The sequence below is a fragment of the Perna viridis genome, chromosome 2, assembly GCF_037379345.1.
Source record: "Perna viridis isolate PV_CMFRI_1.1 ecotype Kerala chromosome 2, ASM3737934v1, whole genome shotgun sequence".
Taxonomy (NCBI): Eukaryota; Metazoa; Mollusca; class Bivalvia; order Mytilida; family Mytilidae; genus Perna; species Perna viridis.
In genome coordinates, this window is record NC_142446.1 from 11624576 (window position 1) to 11651486 (window position 26911).

At 32.4% G+C, this 26911-nt stretch overlaps 1 protein-coding gene across 3 annotated transcripts; it reads left to right on the forward strand.

Annotated features, from left to right (window-relative positions):
- Positions 1–100: 100 nt before the first annotated feature.
- LOC148623635 (uncharacterized) lies at positions 101–23123 on the forward strand. Of its 3 annotated transcripts, none has more exons than XM_088565612.1 (10): positions 110–1127; positions 1960–2083; positions 4439–4565; positions 5630–5748; positions 6521–6716; positions 13493–13573; positions 14397–14477; positions 15372–15452; positions 17573–17650; positions 19433–23123. In XM_088565612.1, the coding sequence occupies exons 1-10, from the start codon at positions 712–714 to the stop codon at positions 19639–19641; spliced, it is 1512 nt and encodes a 503-aa protein (XP_088421738.1). In that variant the 5' UTR covers positions 110–711; the 3' UTR covers positions 19642–23123. The 3 variants fall into 3 exon arrangements, with proteins under 3 accessions (XP_088421739.1, XP_088421738.1, XP_088421737.1); XM_088565611.1 differs by having other exon boundaries at positions 122–1127; positions 15366–15452; XM_088565613.1 differs by lacking the exon at positions 14397–14477 and having other exon boundaries at positions 101–1127.
- The last annotated feature ends 3788 nt before the right edge of the window (positions 23124–26911 follow it).

Below are 26911 nucleotides of genomic sequence, written 5' to 3' on the forward strand. Positions count from 1 at the left end.
CAATTGAATTCATCACAGAACCAGTTTGTTTCTGCTCCATTGCAGCCCCAGAATCAGTATGTATCTCATATACTGCAGTCATCACAGAATCAATGTGTATCTCATCAACTGAAGTCATCACAGAACCAGCTTGTCTCTCATCAACTGAAGTCATCACAGAAGAACAAGCTTGCCTCTGCTCCACAGCAGCCCCAGAATCAGTATGTATCTCATCAACTGAAGTCATCACAGAATTAGTGTGTATCTCATCAACTGAAGTCATCACAGAATCAGTGTGTATCTCATCAACTGCAGTCATTACAGAACCAGCTTGTCTCTCATCTACTTCATTCACAGAACTATCTATTATCTCTGTGTATGTAGCTTCAGGGAGTAAATACTTGCTAGGAATTATTTCACTAATGTCACTTTCATATTCTGATTCTGTATTATAAACATAATCTGGATCTTTGTCAACATCGTCTTCATCAGAGACTTCATTTTCTCCCTCTTCCATCAATATACAAATTGGTTCAAAACAACTGTCTTGTCTGTCAGATACAGGACTCAAAGGCACAAGACTAGTTTGTCTCTCATCTACTGAAGTCATCATAGAACCAGTTTGTCTCTGCTCCACTGCAACCCCAGAATCAGCATGTATCTCATCTACTGAAGTCACCACAGAACCTGCTTGTCTCTTGTTATTTTGATCTTCTTGTGAAGTGTACCTTAATGGCTTGTGGTGAAGAATTTGATGAAACTCTTGAGCATCTCTCAACTGCTATAAAGCTTGGATTCGATATATCCAGAATGTTGACGTCGAAGATTGGATACTGTATTAAACAAGGAGACAAAGAAGGAATAAAACATTGTTTGGATGTTGAGAGATTAATGAAAGATGAATGGACTTACAAAGTAAATAAATTGGCTAGTGTCACATTGAATGAGAGAAAATTTAACAAAAGGATTAAACTACCTCTTCCAGAAGACATTGCAAAGCTTTCCATGTATTTAATTAAAGAAATTTTGAATCTTCATCAAAAGATGAACAACCAGGATGATGTGGTTTTTAGACATGCTATAATACTAGCAGAAGCTAGGCTTCTTCTTTTCAACAAGAGGAGGCCTGGAGAGTTGGAGAGTATGAGGTAAAGTATGGGTTAAGAGTGAAAGAAAACACATGTTCTGTACGTTTCTTATATTAAAAAGGTAGACAAAGCCAAATGGTAATTTTAATATAGGTAATTAGTGGACAAATGACTAGGCTGAGTACTGCCTGTAAGCTAATCAGATGCATCTTCTAATGAATGGAATAAATGAATGTTTTCTGCAAAATATTTGGAACAAAGCACAATTTTGTACAGTTCTTAATTCAAAAGTAATTTCTGTGTGGATACTGGGTACTGAAATCAACAAAAAATAGCTAATACACAAATGTATTACATATCATGCCACCTTTAATACCTGAAGAAGGACATATTTTTAAATGTAGAAAATCAAAAGTTTTTTTTCTGAATAATGTCTCTACATGTATTAAATTTAATAATTCTGCCTCATTCGGAAAACTGTTAATTTGAAGGGATGTGTCTAATCAGCTTACATTCTGGCAACATGAAAAAAGAGAGGCGGTTGCACTTCTCTAATTATTAAAAAAAAAATTAAGCATTTTAGGATTATCAGATAGATAACATATTGTATTTGACCAGGAAAAAAAGATTTGAACATTCATTACATTACTTCCATGGTTTGAACAAACCATGAAAAGAACTTTTACAGTATACTATGGTTACTTTTACCCTACAATTATGATTTTACATTCTTCCAAATATTTTATTGCAGATTTTGAAAATGAGGAACTCCAATGAAATCCTTTTTTTATCAAGATAAAGAGAATTGATATATTTCACACAAACTTTGCTTTGCAGAAAGTACAAAATGTAGTTATCAGAAACTAATTCATTGTATTTGTACATCTTATAGCATCAAAGGTTACAAAGATAGGAGCACAGAGGTGGATGATGTTGAGTTGAGTCTTAGGGATCACTACACCGATCTTGAGCGAGAGATGTTAAAATCTCAGCATTTGGTGGAAATCAGAGGGAAGGTATGTAAATTATTTTTATTGTTTTTTTTGTCTATCTGAATTGATGGTAAAAAATTTGGCAATTTCTGAAATGGAGAAAATTCAATACTTTATTACCTGCAAGAAAAATGCATATGTACATAAAAATTCCAAGCAAAAGAGAACAGGTCTTTTGGTTGTTGTTCTTCATCTGAAAGTCATTGTGGGGCACAAAGCAAGAGTTTCAAGTTCAAGACCACCCATAGCACCCATCGGTTTATGTTGAATACTTTGCTAGATGTCGACAACACTACAATTTGAAAACGAAGCACACAAATGAAAGTTAAGGGAAATAAACGGCAGGCATACACAGGTAAAGAGACAAAGTCTGCCATATTTTGAATGACAAAAATACTTTTAGAAATCGAGAAACTATATTTAAACAAACACAGGGCTCAACTATGCATTTGTTTGATAAATTGGTTGTATAAAAATCAGATACAGTAAAGCCTGTCTAGACCAAACCGGAAATCTGTCTTCACTGAACAATAGTATCATGATTTATTTATTTATAATGAATTTTCTTTAGTAAATAAAACCGTGTAAATTGAACAACTGTCTAATCCAAACAAAGTGTTCAGTCTCAAAGGGTTTGGTTTAGACAGGTTTCACTGTAGCATCATTTCTATCTGAAAGAGTACATGTTATTTAATGCTATTTAAACAGATGAAAGTTTTAGACATTATACAGAAAGATTACTAACCCTTACTCTTATGAGTTTCAACATGATCAAACAAATGGTGACGAGTAGCCATTTCTTAGAATATGGGTAAACATTATCTGGTGTTGGGGTTTAACCTATCATTAGTCACTGGAGGTTGGCTGATGCCCCTAACTGCAGTTACGGTCAGCCAATTATGAAGGGAGACAACTCATGTATGTCAAGAAAATGCTTAATTTTTTTCAAGAGAAGCCTTAATTTTGTAATTCCCAGACAGTTTTTACGTCATTAAATGTTCATAACAAAAAATAAATGGAAAAAGCAATACAAATATTATGCAATTTATGATAAAGATGATAAATAAAAACTAAAAATTATGACCATAACTGTAAATTATGATGCCTGTAACTAATTATGGCAGTTACGGGCATCATATGGGATTTGAAATATGCCATTATTACAGATTTCTTGTGGTTAAAAAATATCCATTGATATCATACCGCATTTTGGTTCGATTCTTGTAGCAATAATACACCTCCGCCATGTTGGGCTGGCATCAGCCAACCTCCAGTGATTAGTGAATCAAATAAGAAATTTACTAAGGCCAGGTAAAACTAAACATGTGTGCTTGTATTTTGCATTTTTTCTTTTTTTTTTCTGTTAAACAATATTTTTCATGCGAAGTCACCAACAGTTTTTGTTTACATAGCAATGAATATTTCAAATTTTCATTTATAATTTTTATAGGACCTCAAAAAATTGTGGTCGTATTATGGTTTGATGCTAGTATTGGTGATGTTGTTACTGGTGTCTGTTGACAAGTTGTTTTCTGGACGATAACTTTGAAAAATGCCAGAAAAGTTACCACAAACAGCCCTCAAAGTACCTTTTGAAACTAGGTGGTCTTTTGGCCACCAACCTTGAAATTTTAGTGGCCAACACAAATTAGGTCGCCAGAAAAAAAATGTTATCACAAGTTAAAGTAATACCATGTATTTTCATTTTGTCCTGGTCATTCACTTATTTAATTTTTAGTGTGTTTTTGGTTTTAGTTTTTCTTGTCTGGTGTCCTTGTTCGTTAAAAAACTTGTCAAAAGTGTTTGTTTTACTTTCTCCGCCATTACGGGGAATTAGAAACAATTGATGACACGCTTGAAATCGTTTTCAAAATCTCGTTACTTTCAAACGTACTGGTGACAATTAAGTAACATATGAAAAATACCGGCTCGGACATGATTTTTTTCCGGATTTTTGGTCGCCAGTCAATATTATTTCAAGTCACCAATTGCCGACTAATATTGTTTTCAGTCGCAAAAACGTTATTTAAGTCACCAATGCGACTATTTCACTAGACTAAATTGAGGGCTGATAAGCGTTTTTTTTGTATCTTCAATGTTTTCAAACTAAAAGGGACTTAAGGGACAAAAAAACGTTATTTTGTAGGTTTTGGAAAATTGTTATTTTTCATTCAATTTTGATGAATTTTTTTCTCAATGGAATCTTCAAAGTGAGACCCTTCAGTAGTATGACACCTGATTTTTGCTATCTCTTACAGTTGTCTAGATATTTTGAGTATGTTGTGGTCATATCATTCTGCACTTGCAAAGCTCCTGATTAAAGTGTTTATTATAATTAAGATAGATACAGATTAATGATGATTGATATTATTTTGACAGTGTGGAAAAGGAGTACCTGTAATTATTCCACAGGATACAGTAGTATTGATGAATTACCTGGTTGATCCAAAATCAAGACAAAATGCTGGTATAAAGAAAGAAAATACATATGTATTTGCTAACTCAGGTAATGATTTTATAAGGCCGAGACCACAATTAATGATCCCACTTCTTGTTGTCAACAATTATAGATCCTGTTACCATGAAAGTACTTTTATTAATGCACACCAATTTTCATGTTTTTCAAATTCATCATATGCTTGTTGGTTCTTGAATTCGGGTTAATAATCAGCACAGCAAGGAGCAAGGCAAAATACATATTTCGTTGGGTACTGAATTTCATGGTTTTGATAAATCTTGAAATCCAGAAAAATTGGTACCCCACAAACAATAGTACTTCTGCAGTATTGTAGTGTATTTATTCTTTCTTTTTTTCATTGCCTTCCCTTCATTTCTTAGTTTTTATGGGCTGGAAATGAAAGAAGAGCTTTGAAATGAATTTTTAGAAGTATTGTTTAAGCTATTCAGTAATGGAGTGATCAGAGTAGGTGCAAGATTGTAACATTTTATAATATTTTGAAACTATGATGTTGGATATTAAAGAAGTCATATCTGCTTAAGTGGTCGAGGTTTTAGACTTTCAAATATAACCTTGCTATAAATGTAGGCAAAACTTTATTCATGTGAATGGTTTCTTAGATTTAAAATAGCCCTACAGTCTGGAATAAAGGTTGTCACATATCTGACACGAAATGTGCTATTGTTTATATGTGAAGATATTTACATAATGAGGTATCATATGAAAGCTAATTTGTTATTCAGAAAAATACCATATAATTCTTACAAAACTTTGAAGAAAAAGAGGTACATTGCCCTAATTACATTTTGAAATCATTTTTGTCATTATTTTTTTTTTTGCATTGTTTTTTTGTTTTTTTTTTAATTGTTTGAAATTTCAATTAGACCCTATATCAAAATTTTTTTTTTTTTAATGAATGATCCACCCTTAGTTGGATTCATCATTTTAAGTGCTTTAATATATTTCTGCATCTGTTGCTGCCAAAGATTCTTGGCTGATATGTGGATAATTGAAGATAAATATTTTAGCCTGTGAAAAAAGTGATATCGACAATCATTTTTGACATCAGAATACTTTATTTTTAAAAAAGAATCTGGATTTTTGTTTTGTAGCACTTTCGGTTGTTAGAGCTGGAAATAGTCTGGATGAAATCAAATATAAAGCAGACCTTGAAGCACCGGAAAGAATTACAGCAACAAAATTATGGAAATATACAGCAACAATTTCACAGGTAAGAGTTATAAGACTGTCATAATATGATGAAATGACACTTGAGACGCTCCTGATGAGAATTTTTTAAATGAGGTCAGGATTACAACATGCAATTTAGGCATTTCCAAAAGTTTGAGATACATATTTTTATTTCAATAAAAATTGACTTCATACTTATTGTTTATTCTTTAAATTCTATTTTTATTTCTTTTTTTCTATAAACTGAATATTTGCAGTATATATTGTTTACGTTGGGGATAGATTGACTAGTCAATTTCAAATCTTGTAGCATAAGCAAGTGGACAGAACTCCTCAGCCTATGTTGGGGATCTCGTAACTCTATTGGATTCCAGTTGAACTGGTTCCATGTGTTTTAATGTAACAATTTACTACATATCCTCTGAAAAGGACCAGGTGGGGATCTAGTATAAATCCGTGGGATTTCAGCTCAACTGGTCCTTTGTTTGTCGTGTAACATTCTACTAAAGATCTACTGGGAAGGACCACCCTATCAGCCAGTCCCTGAAAGGCATTTACTTTTGTATACATTTCTATCATTAATCCTCCTTTTGAGAGCGTATAAATCACTCATAATAGTATCATATCAACACAAAACATGTCAGAAAGCAGCATCCACAAAAACTGCTTATGTTATTATTGACTTATCCATCCTGCATTTGCATGTCTTACGAAAATATTTGACTTTATAGTTTCGAAACAAAATGAAAATATCTGTAATTTTAAAGGACTCTTATTTGTGAAATGTAAAACTGGTATTCCTAATTCTTTAGGTCATTGGTTTGAAGGACAATCAAGTAGAGTGGTTGTGTAAGCATATGGGCCATACAATGGACGTCCACAAGGCCTATTATAGGGCCACCTCTGGCATGATAGAGCGAATGGAAATTGCGAAGTTAATGCTAATTCAGGAGAGGAACAAGGTGGGGAGGTTCGCTGGAAGAGATCTATCTAAAGTAACTTTTGATGGTATGTTTTTGTTTTGTTTTTTTGTTTTTGTTTTTGTATACAAAAAATTTCTGTCACAATATGCATATGTTGACAGTTGTTTTAGATTTGCTCCAGTTAACAGATAGATTTATTTGAAATTCTATCACATTGCTGATTGGTACATTCCAAACAATTTTGTTAGAAATGAAGGGTCTTGTCTTCTATTGTGTCAGGAAAAAGGACAAAAAATGGAATTTATGAATTAGGCATGATCATTTTTCATGCCCCTGCCTATTGGTTTGTTTGTTTGTTGGGGTTTAACGTCCTATTGGTATATGCACATATAAGTTTTACCCTTTATACATATGTACATTTAAAAAAAACAAATGACAAGTTAATTTTGAAACTGTTTATGAATTGATTTGAAAGGATGAGGATCCATAAGGCCTTATTCTGCCTACTGGAATAATGGGGGAAAAATTATCATTGATTTGGGAAAAACTCAATAATTATGTAGGTTATATTGTAGATTTTTCAGTATGATATGTAAAGTTTGTAATTCAGAAGCAAAGTTTGAGAAACAATGGCACAAAAACCATCTGGAAGGCTATTCAGTAAATAAAATAGCATATTAGCATATATTCACTCATGTTCAACTTATTTTATAGTGAGATCCAGCATTAACCAAAAAACTATTGAAACTGAACGTATACATTTACTCTTTCTTTTTATAGAAAAAAAGGATTTTTTGGTTAACGCTGGTTCTGTATGTCTATTTAGTAAAAAATGTTCAAAAATCATGCCTAAAATCGCTTAAAAAATGACTAAGTACACTTTACCTGTACATGTATCATGTGACCTAGCTTATTATCACATGATGAAACATCTGGCCACCCATGAAACCCTAATAACACTGTAGCTGGTGGAGTAGATAAGTTAAAGCCATAGAACTTTTGTCATTTGTTTTCTCTTCTTTATGCCTTAAAGTGGTCAAACATAAATAAAGTCTGAAATATTCTATCTTTACACCAGATGTCGAGTGCTGTGAACATGCATGCATGTATGTGCATGCACTAACTTTGAACTGTGTCACTGCCCTTTACTTTGGATTTTTTTATGGGTTTTATAAATTTCAAACATACTCGCATTCTTTAATGAGCATTTGTGTATTAAAACCAGTAAGCACACTGTCTAAAGAAAATTTTGTTTACAGTATAAGTATTGCAACGCATTCTGTTCCTTAATGCAATGCGGCAAAATCTGACACACTGTTCTGATGTCAAGCGCAAATAAACCTTTTGATTCTCTCCTGATTCCTATTTTGAAGGTCGGAAAAACATGAAAAAGTCATTTGCTTAGTTTATCTGAAAAAGAAATCTGTGCTCTGGGTATTTTTCTTATGAAATAATTATGAACAGTCCTATCTAACTAAATCACTTTCAACGCTGTTTTCTCCATGTACATGTACATGTACACGTACAATGTATCAAACACATCCCTACATGTATTGCAAAGTTTATATGCATGATGTATGTTTGATCTTTATGCATTTTTGTGTAGATAAAATCCTATTGCTTGAATTTCCTGTGTATAATGGTTTTTTTTTTTAAAACATTTCCTTCATATTCAGTGTGTACCTATAATAACATGTTAAAAAAAAATGCAAACACTGACTAGTCCGTATTTTATTTATACTGTTACCCAATGAATTTCTTTGGTGCACCGTTTTACAAATTAGGTGCACGGATGCACATATAAATTCTCAGCAGTCATGTTTAAATATCTGTGCTCAATAGCAGTATTTGACAGGACTCTTAGGTACATACAGAGCGGTCTTGTCGTGCTTAATATTTTCAGCAGTAAAGCATTTGCCGTCTTTTCAAATCTCTGCATAGCGTGTATTTTGTGTCAAATGGACTTGTCTTTTATGTTTTTGGTAGCTGCATCCTGCAAACAGGTTTGCATTCAATCATGTCTATCAAAAACTTTAGTTAACCGTCTCTTGAAAAACATGGGCGCATCACAATTGGTGGGGGTGCGAAAATGTCTCGTGGGTTATCAGGTTATATTAGCTAGGTGCGGCCGAGAACCATTTGAGGTAAGGATGTCCACATAACATAGATGACAGTAGTTTTTATACGACCGCAATTTTTTTGCGGTCGTATAAAAACTACTGTTTTACTACTGCAAAAAATTTGCGGTCGTATAATGGTATCATGCTGTCAGCGTTGTCATTGTCCATAGACACTTTTGTTTCGGTGCGATAACTTGAATATAAGTGAAAAGATCTTCATGAAATTATACCATAAGGTGTCATACCACAAAAGGAAGCCTGGGATTGAATTTGGGGGGAGGGGGGGGGGGTTGTGTCTTGAACCATTTAGGAGTTAGGGGCCAAAAAGGGGCAAGAAACAAGCATTTTCATGATGTCGTGACAATAACATGAGTAACTGTGAATGGTTCTTTTTGACATTGTACCACATGGTGTCATATTACAAAAGAAAGGCAAAAAATAATTTTGGGGGTTGTGTCTTTAGCCATTTTGGAATTAAGGGCCAAAAAGGGGCCTGAAACATGCATTTTACTTATGTCTGGACAATAATTTGATTAAAAGTGTATGGATCTCTTTGAAATTAAACCTCGAGGTGCCATACCATAAAATATGTCATGAACTTTTTAAGAATTAGGGGTCAAAAAAGGGGCCACATCATTTCTGGTCAAATTCTTTTAATGTCAATCCTAATTTAGAGCTGTATCAATTAAGCTTGAATAGTATGCCCACACTTGTTGGAGTTTGGACCTTGTTTGGAATTGCACAACACAGTTGTTCTATTTTTAGGTATGAATCAATATATACACACATTAACTGTTCATTGATTTTGAACATGTGTATCATTTGAGGTGAAGTGAGGTAAGCATATTCTAACATTCTATATGTAAAAAAAAAAGGGCAAGAATGCTAATTAGTGTTGACTGATTATTATTGTATACTGTATGCTAAGAAATTGAATGATTTTTTTTTATTTTTCTACAACCAGCTGAGTTATTGAACAAATTTGTATAATTAGGAAAGGTTCAATGTAATATTTATTTTGGACATGCATTTATTATTCACTTCTTTATTACCAGGAATATTCTCATAGGTGGATCCAAAGAAGGGGGTGTTTTAGCCTGCCACTCCCCCCCCCTTTAATGAAATTGAAAATTTTTAAAGTGTTAAATATTTTATGTCAAAATAATATCAATCTTTTGTCCCTTGTGGTCTAACAAAAATTTAACTCTGGATATTCTTAGACTTCTTTAATTTTCCACTGTATTGAAATTATAGATATCAGGTCAAATCAGGGAATTTTTTTGAATTCTTTGAACAGGTTCATCCTGTGTCAGAATCTTATGCTCTGTCAAATATTTAATCAGAATCCAAACTCTGAGCTGTATTAAGTTTGACTGTTGTGTCCATACTTGCCCCAACTGTTCAGGATTCGACAACTGCGGTCGTATCATGCTGCACCCTGCAAAGCATTTTATTAAACCTGGGTTAAAACTATGGCATTCTATTATGCATTTGAGCAGAGAGACCATTTGTTTCCAACTTTCCCACTTCAATTTCCTACTATTCGTTATCATAATGTTCCAATGAAAATTTGATATTTGGTATTTTTCTCGTTTTTTAAAACCGCTATGTGAATTCTTAAACATTGAGGGAATTGTTGATTTCTTCTAAAAGTAATTACATTTATCTACATCGATTTGTACATGCACACGCATACATTGTATGTTTTACTTATTGTACACCAAATATATTAAACACTAGTTAACTAGATATAATTGTTATTCACAGCGTAACAGATCTTTCCCCAGCTCCCCATTGTCACAGGAGCATTCTAAATCACTTTGTACGCTTCCACGAATTTTTTCATATTTTAAAAAATTTCTTCTATTTTTTTGACTGGCAGCCATTTTCTAAGGTTCAGTATAGTCAATCGATAGTCCTTACAATGGCCTATTTTCAAAGTAAGTATCAACTTTCTACAACTTTTTCCTATTTATAATAATTTTTTGTCGACTTTAAACAGCCGCCATCTTGAAATGGTGGCCAGGTTTGATTTTTAAATATGAAGTTGCACAATTTCAAGTGGTGCCCTACTTTTGTGCCAAGTTTGGTTTCAATCCATTCAGTCATTTCCAAGAACACTCTTGGACAAATCCAGATTAGATGAAAGAATTTTAAAAAAGAAGTAAAAACAATATGTTCCCCAACTTTGAAACATGCTTATTATACGCCAAAATAGTGTAGTATCAAAATTATGATTTTCACCGTTATTTTGTTGATTGGGCGCAAAGCGAAAATTTGAAAGAGACAAGACCTCTCATTTATGTAGAGACCACATTTATTCGATGTTAACCACTAACTTGCAAAATTGAGTCTAGATATATTCCTACGTTCAGGCGCTTGACTAGAATTTTTTACTTTTCGGTACATGTACAGCACGATAATTATGACTATACCATAAAAGAGTCATCATGGTCAAAGTTTTGCAGGAATGTTAGAGGAATGGTCTTAGATTAAAGATATGGTTAAGTTGTTCTAATTGCAGACATCAGTCTATATTAATAGTTAATCTTTTTCTTTGGTTTAGTCAAATATCAGACAAGGACACTTTGATCTTTAGAGGGTTTGAAAACAGGTTTTGGAACATATTAAAGTCACTAAACAAGACCAGTTATTTACCGAAATACAGTAGGCGGGTATTGTTTCTTCTTACTCTATTATACAGGATGTGTGTCTAGTTACTTATATAATGATAATAGTACGATGTTAATTTTTACATTTGGTTACGTTTTTATCTTCTTGCCTTAACAAATCCATTATACTAACGTGTTTTTTAGACCACTTCTTATAACAAGTATGTTTTATACACATACGTGCAACAAAACCAGTCCCAACATTGATTAACAACCGTCTACTACACTGTACCCTATTCATTACTATCACATTAAGAAGAGTGCGTTCTCAGTGAGAACATGTGTGTGAACGTTTCCGGAATGCGGTACATTTCTAGAAAACATCATGTATCTTGTCTCATACAGACACAAAAATAATGCTTGTTCTGATAGCATAAAATAAGCATGAGAAACATCAGCGACTTCTTGTCATGTCATTTAGTGCTACTATGTAGTTGAAGAGGCAATGGTAATACATGATTTCTGTATGCTGTATATCCGTCTCATCTACATTGATTCCGTTTTCAGCGGATTATATTTTCATTTAGTGCCGAATTTTAGAAATGGCTGATTTTAATACTTTTTGACAACGCTGTTTAACAGAACGAGAGACAAACATGGTTGGTGCACATACATTGACACTACATAAAACATTTGTTTATTTTAAAGGGGAAAACAAAACAAAGACAAACATGCAAATCTGAAAAGATAAAAGTTGAAATGTATATCTAAGTGGTTTCACTAATGAACAATTCAGTTGTGTCAGTAGTATACGTGTTTATCAAATGACGTAAAACATATGACAAAGGTAAAATTGTTTTTCAATTTATTCAACAAATACTGAAAGAATACTTATTTAACTTAGTTTATTATTTTTTGTAAAGGAAAACATATTTTTATTTTTTATTTTTATTGACAGATAAGATATTAAAATTGTTTTTATAAAATATTGGAAATAATTTTAAGTCTACCAAAGGGAGATAATTTCATTTCTGCTCTTAGGCACCACAGAGGCTTATGTACCCTCGTCCTTTGGTATGATGAGTTGTATCTTGTAAATGTTTTCTGTAATTGTAACCTATCAGCTTCATGTTAGGAGGGGTCATATGTGTGCCATTGTGGGATATTTCATTCCAAGTCTGTACTTTTTTAATACAAAAATTGTAAAAAACATGTAGGTAAATCAAGGTAGTCAAGGACATTAAACACATCCCACATATTTTAGATGTGAAGATCAAATTTAATTTCCAGACTCCTTTAATCTGGTCTTTATCGGCATGTGCTTACAGACAACCATACTTACCTGTACTGGTCATTGATATGAATTTACAATTAACCACGAAACTTTTCAAAAGTGAATATATTGGCGCCAGAAAAATTGCCAGCAGGTTTTTTTTTTGTTGCCATTTGAATAAAAAATTTGCATTATGCCATTCTTAAGGATATAACTGTTATGAATTATTTTGAAAAGTAACCCTTCTAAGTTATATCTGACTCATTTTAATGAAATTTTCTGAAATAACTGAAGTTTTTTCCATTAAGAAATATGAAACATATTACTGAATTAAGTTACTTTTGAAATGTCAACATAAAATAAAAAAATCTCTAATTTTTAGTTCAATTGTACCATGATATCATATATCAAAACACAGCTTGAAACATCATTTCTCAGTTTAAATACTCATTACTTCAATTTCTGTACTTTATTAGATACTGGTATAACACCAATCCATAGCTGGAATTTTGTATTTTTAGAGAAAAACTTTCAAATATGGTGGAAAAACTTTATAAGACAATAATTGCATGTGAAATTGTTGCATATTTTTTCAATTAACTGATCTAGGTTATTTTACAAAGAAGGATAAAATAAATATAACTTGAGGTAGTTATTTTTAAAAATAACCTACATAAGTTATGCCCTTGACTGATACATCAGCAAGTAAAAATTACCATTGATTAAAAATGATTTACACAAAAAATTACTAATGAGTGATACAGGCTCCCGAGAGCCTCTTGTTATGAATATTCATTGATGACAACAAAGATCTTTTTAATTTAAATTGAAGCTCACAGTTTTTCTTTAATTGTAGAAATAATTGATGATGACCAGGAAACTGAAAATGAAGACAACCAAGACCAGTGTAAAGGTGTAACCCAGAAATCTAACAGTGGTGAGTTCAGAAACAATTTTTGGACACAATTTTGGTCATTTTCAAAAGACATGTAAGTTAATTCAAATTATTTTCCAACTGTCATATTCAATTCTCAGACTGACACAAGTCTGAGATTGAATAAATGATTTTGAGAGAAGTTTCAGTTGATAACAAAATACTAACGCATTCCAGATTCAAAATATGGAGTTCATTTTACCTTCTTTTTGTGTTGCCTGCTGCTTAAGCAGGGCGACACACAAGGATCATTTCAGTCGTCATCGTTACACTTCTTGTATCTGCAACACCTCTTTAATGCTCTGATGAAATTCAGTCAAACTTGCACTGATTGTTCTACATGAGATGAAGTTTTGCACATCCTATTTTATTTATTTATTGTTTATTTTTTTGGTTTCTTATAGCAAAATAGGGTTTTAAGTGTAGTTTGGGGGGAGGGGGGGTACACCTCTCTTATCCGCTATTCCTTCTTAATGCCTTGACATAATTACCGGTAAACCTAACCTACACAGATTGTCCATTTGTTATCTTTAATCTTCTTATATCATGTAAGTAGCTTGGCAAAAAACCCAATTTTTAAGCACACAATGTCACATACATATAGGATGCAGTATCCTCTTGCTAACCATTATGTTCAACCTCTAGAATATTACATTTTTAAAAATTGGCTAGGTTAATGCAAGTGACACAAGTCTTCTTTGGACCATGGAAGACCCATTCCTGTGTATCCATTGCAATAACTATGCGTCAAGATTATTCTCATCTAAAATAAAATTCTGAATAGTTCACACCAAAAAATGGTCTTTCAATTATTCTGTAATTGTAGAAATAATTGATAATGATCAGGAAACTGAAAATGAAGACCACCAAGACCAATGCAAAGGTGTAACCCAGAAATCTAACAGTGGTGAGTTCAGTAACAAATTTAGCTCACCTTATTTTCTTAACCACATGTATATATATGGCAAGACTGTTTACAGTAAATTGTAGATTACAATAATCTGATTGACTCTTTCAGGGCCTAAGCTTAAAAAAAGAGTTTAAATTTGTTCGATCTGTGAAAATGCAAGTTACAACTTTATCAATTTCTAAAGGCAATATGAGTTTTCAGCTTTCCCTCTGGAACTGTTTGGTCAAAGCAATTGGTTGTTTTTGTCAAGCTTAAGCCATGGAAGGAAACTTACACACCATCATCTGTGTCTGTCTTGTTGGTTCCCGTATTTACATTAAAAATGTGGTCAAGCACAAATAAATTTTTTATGCCCCGTCTTTAGGCAAATGACACATTAAGTTTTACCCTTGTCTGTATGTTCGTCCTGTTAGATATTGGTCAAAGATTACTTGGCATGTATATATTGGATTGATTTGATATTTGGTCTGAAGCATCTTCAGGGTAAGTTGTAAAAAGTTTGTCATATACATACGTGTTAACCCTCCCATTTCCTGTGACAGACCTTTCTCCCGACAGTACATGGTCTCCTGTGTGGGAGACACAAATATCCATCGCAGAAGGTGTAGTGTATCAAGACATGGTTATCTATATACAAAGTTTTTCTTTCTTACATGTATTTACCACAATTGCAGTTTAAAACAGTCGTCACACTATATCTCCTGCTTTTCTGATATAGATTGCAGATGTCCTGCAAAGAGGGTCTAACAGGGCAACACGTATGGTCAAATATTTCCTTCCTGTTTTCCAATACTTTGAATTTTCACGCTTGTTTAATGACCATATTTTCGTCAAGATATCTGAAGTATTTTGAAATAGTGAAATGATCTTTCAATTATTCTGTAGTTGTAGAAATAATTGATGGTGATCAGGAAACTGAAAATGAAGACCACCAAGACCAATGCAAAGGTGTAACCCAGAAATCTAACAGTGGTGAGTTCAATAACAAATGTCGTTCACCTTAACCAGCTGTTTCATTTTTTTTAACATATTTGACATATTTTAAAAACTAACCAAATTTCAAAATAAGGTACCAGAATGTAGAATGAATTATAATAGGCTATTCAAAAGAATTGTTCTATTTCTCAGTCCTTTTTAACTTTAAAGCAGTGTGGATTTGCAGGCTGTTATTTTCATTATTTTTTTATTTTGCTTCAAGATTAGTGAAAAAAATTGACCAATGTCTCTTTAACATATTTTCACTAAGAAAATCTTCTGGTTTCTCACAAATAATACAGTTGGAGATGACTCTGGAAAGACAAACAGTTTTGCCTCATTCCTCATTTCTTTTCATTGAATATCTTTGAAAATACATGTTTGCTTAGAGTTACTTAAAAACAAGCAAGAATAGTTCCTTCCATGATTTTGGTATAAATTCAATGGAGATAAGTAAATAAAATTGAAAAGACTTGGGGTAAATGCCAGAGAGACTGCTCTCCTTCCACTAGATAAAACTGGGAATTTACAAACTTGGGAGGTCTCCACAAGGCCTTTAACAAGGGTGGAATTCCACTCCTTGCGAAATGCTCTATTCAGGTAACAGCAGTATAATTTTACGTATACATGTTTTATTTATTTTGGACAATTTAGAGCTTTTTACAAGGAAGGGAATTCCACTCTGTTGAAGGCATTGTGGAGATTTGTAAATTTCCTGTTTTTCTCGTGGATGGAGTGCAGTCTCTCTGTCACATACCCCATATCTTTCCATTTTCATATATATCCGCCAAATAAATAAAACATGTATTCGTAAAATTATACTTGCCCTACCTGAATATTATCAAAAATTTACAGGTAAAAATACTTAATACAGAAACAGAGACAAACCTCTGACTCCAATTCCTGACTTGGGACAGGCATATGAGATGTGGTCAGAATAAACTAGTTAAGTGATATCCCAAACATCCCCTTACAAGTAGCCAAAGGAAATTTCAAAGAAAACAAAAGCAGTAAAAGATGAACTATAAAAATCAAACAGAAGGTCACCCAATCTGACTAGAGAATTGCTAAAGTACAATTGTTCATGGGGTACCAATTTTCATGGTTTTCATGGTTAGACCAAACCATGAAATTTGGTTCCCAACAAAAAGGAGATTCCCATTGATGTTAATACTGAAAACCTCACAACCACGAATTCAAGAATTCGTGGTTGTGTTTCTGCCCTAATCCACAAAAATTGGTACCCTTTCACAGTACCTGAACAAGTCAAGTTATCTATTTTACCAATTCATAAAGGAAACAAAGAAAGAACAATCTTGGTTCAGAAAAATGTGGAAAAACTGGTCTGAAATTGAGATAATTTTTAGACTTCTGAAATGCCTTCAGGATTTAAGGAATTCAAGTATGCAAGTCTACTATGATGAGTCACAGATTCAGTTTTTATATCATTTAGCTCTGCTGATTTTTATCAAAATCACCTACCCAGACTTTCTTTCCAAATCTTAAAATGTTGAGTTAATTTTCTGGTGGTGATTTTTGCCACAATAAGCAGACTTTGCACTTAAGTGGACATGGCCATTTGTGTTGTTCCCACACATCTAGTTTTACAAAATATTTGCTTAAGTATTGATTTCAATGAAACTCGCAGCAAATTTTCTTTACATTTTGATCATGTGAACCTCTTGTTTTTATATATTGATAATTCTCATATATATATTATTATATATACATTTGTAATATAAGCAAAATGTTTAGTTTAGTGTTTTTCCAAAAGTGAAGACCCCCCCCCCCACCTTTTTTTTCAAATAAGAATAATGAAATTAGATATCACCATATAGCGGGAAATTTTTGCATGGTTTACAGAAGTTGGAAAATAAAAGGTCACTAAATTTTAGTCTTGTAACTTCTTTCATGTGTAAATCCCTGAAGCATGAAAAAGAGGACTGCTAGAAATTAACTTCTTAATTTTGTAATAAAATCACGAAATTTTGCACCTTCAAAAATTACCTGCTGTATGGTATGTTTCCTCAGAAGAACCATCTTATAAATTGTATATGTGTAGTACTTGCTTTTGGCACACAGCATTAAATTCAACATCACTTGCAATTATTTTGTAGTCAGTGCTACAAAAAAGAGAAACAGAATGTTTTTGGAAGATGATGGCGAGGCGACAAAAGTAAAGAAAACAAAAAAAGGTAACAATAGCTTGCTACTCCATATTAGGTATTTTTGTCGGGCCTGCGACCTCAGAATTAAAACCTTTCGACAGATTATGTGTCATGTGACTTCGACCTCATTTTCATGGTTCAATGACTTTGTAAACTTTACTTCAAATTTTCACATTCGAGACCCTTTCTCAGCAAGTGTAATACCTATGCCATTCATATTTGGTCTATAATTGCATCTAAGAGAGTACATGCCAAACTGACATATGTCATTGGACCTTGACCCCAATATCATGGTTCAGTGACTTCGAAAAAATTTCAACATATTTTTACATTCTAGTCGATGTTACAGTGACTGTAGTGCCTAGACCCATCATAATTCATTAACATCTACAACTGATGGGTATATATGCCAGTCCGATAATTGTCATCTGACCTTAAACTTAATTTTACACTTCAGTGACTTGTCATATTTTTTGCATTCTATTTCATTTCTCCACAAATATTGTAGCTAGACTCAGTTTATTTGGTAGGTACATTTGTATTGGCTGTTACATGGCTGTCTAATATTTGTCATCTGACATTGACCTCAATTTCAGGGTTGAGTGACTTTCATAATATTTTCAAATTCAAGTGTTTTTACAACAATGAACATCTATTATGCCTATGTTCATATTATATATTTTAAAAGTTTTATTGATGGATACTTGTTTGTCTGACACCTGTCACATGGCCTTGACCTAATTTTCAAAGTTGAATGACTTAGATCATTACTTCATTATTGTTATATCTGGAACTATGTTATTTGGTCTGTTGGTCAATTCTAGTGCATAACTGGTATTTAAACAGTTTTCACCTGGTGTTTCCCTAAATTTCATTGGTGAGCGACTTTTGACATACATGTCTCTTTGATATTATTATACCTAGCAAAACAGGTACATGAGTATTAATTCTTATGATGCATTATCTTTGTCAGTTAACCACTATTAAGTCCGTATCTTTTTAGGGTCAATGTCACTTAACAGGCGAGACTGTTTCATGTGTCCACACTTGTTATAGAAGCTCATTTTTGTTTTTGAAAACAAAAATATTATGCCATTGCATGCACCTTTAATTGAACAAGCAAAGTATTTGAGCATATGCACTCAGGTTTATCCAGTTTTAGATAAAGCACTCAAGAGGTGCCAAAATTTAACAATAAGATTTAATGTCTATGACAAAATTTCTCTGAATAAAGGAAGGGAAAACTTCTTGTATCAGCAAACTAAAGATAGGTTTAAGCTTTTCATTTCTTCAGCTCTCCTTTCCTAAAAGGAAATATGAAATTTACTGTCATTGTCCATCATAAACTGTTTTTTCCTCTGAAATTGGCAGATTGTACCAAAATTTAGTAGGAATGATGTATGGAAGAACCTCTACAAACAATCTGCCTTTGGTTCTGAATGGATTAACAATACACATGTTGCTTGTCCATCTTTAATTTAAATACATATTTGCTAGTTTTATAAGATCCTTTTCTCAGAAACTACTGTAAATTCAGATTAATTGTGATGCTTTTATTGGAATTAAAATGCAACAGGGATTTAAAGTTAATAATTTAAATTTTCATTTTTTAATTTCTTGTACAAATGAAGTTGATTTTTCTTAATATTGCACAAAATTGCAATAATAAATGCACATAATAATTTCTAAATTTACAGTACTTGGCAGGTTGTAACCAAACTTAAAAGGAATGACAAATAATCAAAATATTTCACTAATGTCTATATTAGAATAACACGTGTGTTTACAGTGTCCTTTTCTGGTTTTCAGTTGAAAGAATAGCATGGAGCAGGGAAGAGGAGAATGAAATCCAAAAGTATCTAGGACATCTGATCAAAAAGAGAAAATGCCCAGGGAAAGAAGATTGTGTTACAGCTATGAAAAAAAGTAAAAGTGGCAGTGGATTAATCCACAAGAGAAACTGGGAAACATTGAAGAAGAAGGTCTCAAATATGATACAAAGACAGCGGAAAAGTTAGAAATAGAATGTTTGTTTTGAATGCCTCAGACTTGGCATTTTTTGATGCCTTGGTTTTTTGTCTCACATTGTTGCTTAAAGGAAAGACAGTCCAAATCTTGTAGTCATCATCCACACTTTTTCAAACACATATAGTCTGGTAGTGGTCTGAAATATATTTTTTTTAAAACATTGGTAATTACAAAATATAAATTTGTTCACAGATTTTATACTAATAGATAAAGAAGATATGGGAAAATTTCAAAATTGAAACCAATTAATCGAGTATTGAATTAATATTAGGGTTTTTGAGTACTCGACATCCCTAGAAAATGTTAATTTTAATTTTTTCTGCAATTTGACAGATAATTTTTTCATTTTTTTTTTTGGTTAACCTTCTGATAAAGATTTATTTCAAACTTTTAAATGCTTTGTCAAATCTTTATTAATATTAATGAAATTTGATCAGGAGCTTCTTTATGCTGAATTTATTTAATCCACAGTAAAATTTTGAAAGTTTTTTATCTTTTTTTTCCAAATTCTTACAGATAATTGGACTTGATTTTTTTCAATGATTAAGTTTCAATTTTTTATACAACTGAAAAAAATTGTGGCTGTATTATGGGATGATGCTTTCATTGTCATAGGTGTCTGTAGACAGGTAGGTTTCCACACCATAAATTTTGTTCCAGTAAACAGATTCTTATATATTTTAAGACAATGATCATTGGCATTAAATAAAGTTTGGTGCCCCTACCACAATAATGGAAGGGGCTAAATGGGTTTTTCAATATACACAGGGTGTTGTTTTATTTTTCATCAGATTTTGATGGGGTTTCTCTTATTTTGTTTCTAGCAAAATAAATTTAAATGGATGCCTCTAGATAGTCTGTATTACCGTTTTTGAGATAGGTGGGTATAAAATGGCCATGCCTAAATTTTTGGAATCTTATTTTTCATCAAATTTTGATTGTGTTTTCCTTTTGACGCATACAAGAAAAGTTACTGAAAGCATTTTTTTTTAGTATATCATATCATTCACTGTTTTTTGAGATAATTGGGGTCAAAGGGGCCAGGCCTTCAAGTGGCCGTATATTTCCTATAATTCCCATAAAATCCCTATCTTTTTACTGAGGCCTTTTTATCCTTATATTTTGAGTAAAAAAGGCCAGTTTCCCTATATTATCCCTTTATTTGAATAGAAATAAGTCAACAGACTGACCTGCATTATAAAAATTTATAAAGTTCAAAAATTGTTTGCTAATTATTTTTAAATGCAACCTTGGTCTTGATCTTTATTCCTTCACATATCACTTGGTTAAATGATATAGAATTTTACAGTTAGTATCCTTATAATCAGATAATTTTACTAAAAAAACTAAGAATAAAAGAATGGAAACCATGTAATTGCCCTATTTTTTGTAGAAATAACCTTATATATCCCTATTTATTGGTTTCCAGTGCCCTATAACAATCTCTTTTTTTTAAACACTTGAAGACCTAAGGGGCCAAATTTGTAATTTCATTGGACATGAAATTTTGTTTCCAATTTTTATGGGAATTTTAGTTCGCCTTTACAGAGTAGAGGGGGACTATTTGAGTACCCTCAGCATCCATGTCTGTGTCCACAGCCAGTTCTGAGAAACTAAAAGGCCTAAAACAATATTGTTTGGTTGCAGATTTATCATAGGAGGGCCTACATTGTGCAAAAAAATGAGACCATGTGACCCATATTTCATGGTCAAATGATGCTTTGGTGATGACTTGTGTTCATTTTGTTGCTTAGTCATTTCGATGTCCTGAATTCCCTGATAGTAAGTGCACTACCATCATGCAGCTTGGTGGCTGGATGCATCTTTTTGGAGTATTATGTCAGCATAGGGTAAAACAGCAGTTTCTGGATAATATTTCAAAAACTAAAGTAAATAGAGCAAATATGGCACAAATAAAATTGTTCTTCAAGTCAAAACTATTTACTTTATGATTCTCATAACATGCTTTCCTTTAATAGTGGTTCAAGTGACCAATCTATTTTTAATCATAGCAGGGTTTTATTTTCATTCCTTAAAGTATAACAACATCAAATGCAAACCTGTCCGAAATCAGAAATTGAAGACTTTTTTAAATTTGAAAAATGGAAAATGCATTTTCTGTGAAACCACTTGGTTGTACCAAATTTGATTGTATACAGTTTGATCATGGTTGACCCTCTTTCAAAATGATGTCATAACACATAATCACTTTCACTAAATGGTTTAATAATTATTTTATGTTACATTTGGATTGTTCATGTATTGAGAAGTAAGAAAAACTGAAACTAATAAGCCTTGCAGAAAATCCATTTTTTGGCATATTCCCTCTTAGGTCCAATTAAATGTCATTTTATTGCCAGAAACAATGATTATGCCTAGTATTTTAAATATATATCAACTAAAGGTGTAATTTACGTCTCAAATACTATATTTTGTAAAATCCCATCGACTGATAATGGCAAACCTATTGATAATAATAATGTAAGGCACAGGTGAGAAATACATGCTTAAAGTGGACTTAGTTTCATATTTGCTCAATAGAGAGCTCAGTATACTTAGTTTCATATTGCTCAATAAAGAGCTCAGTATAATGTTTACTCCTTCATTAGAATATTTTATACAAGTTCTGGTTACATTTGAATTAGCTTACAAAGAAAATTTTATGTATCTCTTTTTTTGTCACATTTTGAAGCTTTTTCAGACATTGTAATTTGATATAATTTGCATTATATGTGAAATCCTGTTACATATTTCCATGGAATTTCCACAAATTCATTGATTTTTATTTGAGGAAATGCTAAGAAACTGGGAAGGTACTACAACAGTAAATACCAGGATTTCCTGTGAGTTTTCATATTTTATTCCAAAATTTATACAGATTTTTCAAGTGAATTCTTAGCATTTCCTGTTTTTGGTTACCTTGCAAATACTAGCATTTATTGAAAAGGAATCATTCTGCTTGTATTTTTACATTAAGAAATTAACAGAAAGTCCAAGGAAATCCTGGGACATTTCAGAATTATATTGCAACTATATAAGTAAGTAGGGTGAAAATGCAAAAAGAAATATATTAAAGAATATTTGAAATCAAAGTTCCTTGTATCATTTACAATACACAAAAATAAAAATCTTTGATTAAATTGGTGAAACAAAAATACATATATATGAAGATACATGTTCCGAGACCATACAAAAAATTGTTTATCTCAAACATTTAGAAATGTCATCAAAGTTTTCCTATTTTTATAATTATTTTGATAATCAATTTATTGCTAGGCAATACTGTTATGAATGATGTGTTTGAAGTTGAAGTTTTCATACACATGTCTTTACAACAAATATATCTGTAAACATATTTCAGGACAATATATTACATATTAATGTAAGGAATTCTTTGAAGTATTTGGAGCAATGATTATATTTTACTAGTTTGAGAATAATTAAAATATATTTCAAGATATACAGAACTAAAGGCAAACTTTCTATTTTTTCTGCCACAAGTGACAAAAACAAAAAAAAGTAACTGATCAGCTAATTGGAATAGACTCCATGAAGAGTCATTGTTTGCATTTTTGTGTTATTCTGTTGCCCCAAATACTAGCCAAGAGCCTTAATATTGTGCTATGTATCCAATTTAAAGAAGACCACATGTTTGGCCTATTTCTGCCATACATTATGCAAGTTCGCCAAGCAAATAAAGTTAAAAGTCCAGGCAATTCCTAGCTCTCAATTGTAAAAGTCTTTGCTGTTCTTTAAATTTCATCCTTACCATAAAAAACCCTGAACATTGTCTGAAGATACCCTGGAAGTTCCAGGAAAACCTGGGATGTCATGATTAGTAGGATTTTTTTATAAATGTTTTAAGAAAACCGAGGAAATCCCAGGAAATCCTGAGAATTGCTTAATTGTAGATTTCTAGGAATCGTTTTTGCAAATTGCCCATTTGTGAACCCTTGCCTTGTTGGGACAAGAGATTCTCCCATTACTACATTGTAAGACTGAGTTAAAATGGAAGACTCCTGTGTACATTTCCTTGTTCCTGATCACATGATACATTGTCTTACATCTTGCAGAACAAACAATGCCTTTTGACAATATGATAGTAAAATGTCAAAATCATTATTATGTACATTTGCCACACAACACTTAAATGGGAATCGCTGCAGGTAATATCTATTGAATTAAGATGGCAGCAGTTTGGTTGCACAGGTTTATACTTTAATTTAAAACCAAATCAAACATGATCTTCAAGTTTTTTTTCCAAAATAAGTGTCATTCAGACATGACAGATTTACTCTTATCTATAGAGATTCAATGCCAGTATTGGGAGAAAAGTAGTCTTTCACATACAAAGGATGTAATATGTAATATCAAGTTTACCTTACATCCTTGTGAAAGACTTTTATAATTTCACTTAATTCTTCAGACAGGAATCTCTTAACATGTCCATTTGTGAACCCTTGATTGAATGGATAAAGCAATATCACTTAAAACTTGAGACAGATAGCTCCTAAGGTGTCTGTTTTTGAATCCTTAATTTGATGGACAAGACAACAGCTCCTCAGGTGTCTGTTTGTGAACTCTTTATTTGATGGACAATATAGCATCATGTTAATCTTGAGACAGATAGCTCTTAAGGTGTCTGTTTGTGAACCCTTTATTTGATGGACAATACAGCATCATGTTAATCTTGAGACAGATAGCTCTTAAGGTGTCTGTTTGTGAACTCTTTATTTGATGGACAATACAGCATCATGCTAATCTTGAGACAGATAGCTCTTAAGGTGTCTGTTTGTGAACCCTTATTTGATGGACAATACAGCATCATGTTGATCTTGAGACAGATAGCTCTTAAGGTGTCTGTTTGTGAACCCTTTATTTGATGGACAATACAGCATCATGTTAATCTTGAGACAGATAGCTCTTAAGGTGTTTGTTTGTGAACCCTTTATTTGATGGACAAGAATAATATTCCTTAAATCTTGAGGCAGATACCGTATGGTTGGTTATTTTCATAGGGTGCTTAGTTTTGTGTATTATAGCTCTCATGTAAAAAAACGTGAAAATAAATTCCACTAAAATTTCTTTTCGTTAATGCTTTCAAAGTAGTTTACTTGGTATCTGCCAAAATAAAGACATGAAAATTTGTTGTATATTTTTTTCCTAACATTTCCCCAAAATTAACACCCACCATAAGGTAGCTTCTAAAGTGTACATTTCTGAATTCTTTATTTGATGGGCAGGCATCTAACTCAAACAGCCAATAACAATCTATAGCAGTGTGAAGTTGTTTACTTATTCTAAATTTGTTTGATATTCATTAAACATCCGTTTGTAATTCTATTCATAATAACAATAGTTACAGTCATGCGCACTGTTACGCACACAAAACTGACCCCGTCTAATTTTGTAAAATATAAAATTAAAGGTTGAAATTTGGTGAATGTATTGGTTAAATATAGTTAAGCTTTATACATAGACAGCTGTAATATATGTGATGTATCAGTGGCCGTTCATGTCAAAATATGGATATTTCTATCGGCTTACTTTCAACAAGTACCGGCTTACTTTTCAAAAGTAAGCCGATACAAAAACTTTATGCATAGTGAAAAAAGTAACGGCATACTTTTCAAAAGTATCGGCTTACTTTTCAAAAGTATGCCGATACTTTTGACAGAGTTTACAGAGATGTGTAGCCAATCAAATCGATCGTATCAAAGGTGTGAACCCATAATTAAACGCGCGCTTTCTTCTAAGCGAAAGTTAAGATTAAAATTACAAGCAGTCCATTACCTATGGACTTTTAATTTTTCGTTCCACAAACCCCCTGGTCATATACTTTGGTTTTATTTTTTTCTTTCCATATCAATAACGTGCATCTACAGTTTATTTTTTTCTTTCCCAAAACGACCCCCTATCAACCTTTGGCGTATTTTTTTTTTATTTCCAAATTTCTCACTTGGTTTACTGCACCTGGTCTTGCTTTTCCTCGTACGTTTAACATTTATTTTTCTTTTAACTTTTTTATGATTTTTGTATATTTTGTATTATCACTTAGTTCGTTATAATTTCATTAGTATACATATTTTTTTCTTTCTTTATTTTGTTAGGTTATCAATTTCAATCTTCTAAATTATATAATATATTTAAACTATAAATTACAATATTAAAGCGGGATAAAGGGTCGACCATACAGAGTCACTGGGGTATATACAGGTCTTTAAACTCCTATCGTCGTCATCTCTGCTACTTGAATTTGAACGAAAGCCTCACATAGATCATTTGTGTTGGTTTTCAGAGAAAGAAGAAATTTGCGGTGACTATGTTAAGACTTTTGGATAAGGATATAAACAGGATAATAGATTAAATAAAGGAGACAACATTTTATACCATTATGGTTAATTGAATTAATGCAATACATCATACATGTAGGCACCAATTAGTATAGCCCTTATTGCTACTAATAAAATGAGTTAATTATTACATGTCAGCCTTACTTGACTGATTCATAATTATACAATTAATTGTTTATTGTTTGCTATTGCTTCTTTAATTTGATCTTTTTAATTATTTATAGCTGAATTTTTAACTGTCACATGCCCAAAGTGGGCAAGCGATTTTATGTACAATATATAGAGAGATTGTTTATTTAATAAAAGGAAACGCTACTAATTTTAAAGTCTTCACTAAGCATCATTAATGACCTCCTGATGGGACAGACATAATTTATAGGCAGATCCCTGGCGTTCAAGCTATCGCGTGGTTTAGGTGAGAAAATGCTCAGATGTAACGGAACGTTGGTTTGGTTAATATCTAAAACAAAATGTAAGCCGTTACTTTTGAAAAGTATGCCGATACTTTTTTCACTATGCATAAAGTTTTTGTATCGGCTTACTTTTGAAAAGTATGCCGATACTTTTAACAAGTAAGCCGATACTTTTGAAAAGTAAGCCCAACTTGTTAAAAGTAAGCCGATAGAAATATCCCTATTTTGACATGAACGGCCACTGATAGTGATGGTAAACAAGTGTGATATATATGCAGAAAGGTATCCAGAATGTTTCAGTCCCGTCGTATTAGGTTCTCTCCTCTGCAGTACCTAATTTCGCACGAACTTTAGGAACTATGATTGTGAGATAATGGATTGAAAAGGGTGTTAATATTTTTACTATTTTCTCACCTCTACCATGCATGCTTTCCTTCTGTGGTAGTTTCTAAATTCCTGATATTTTGTAAAACATAGTATTTGGCTGCTAGTTT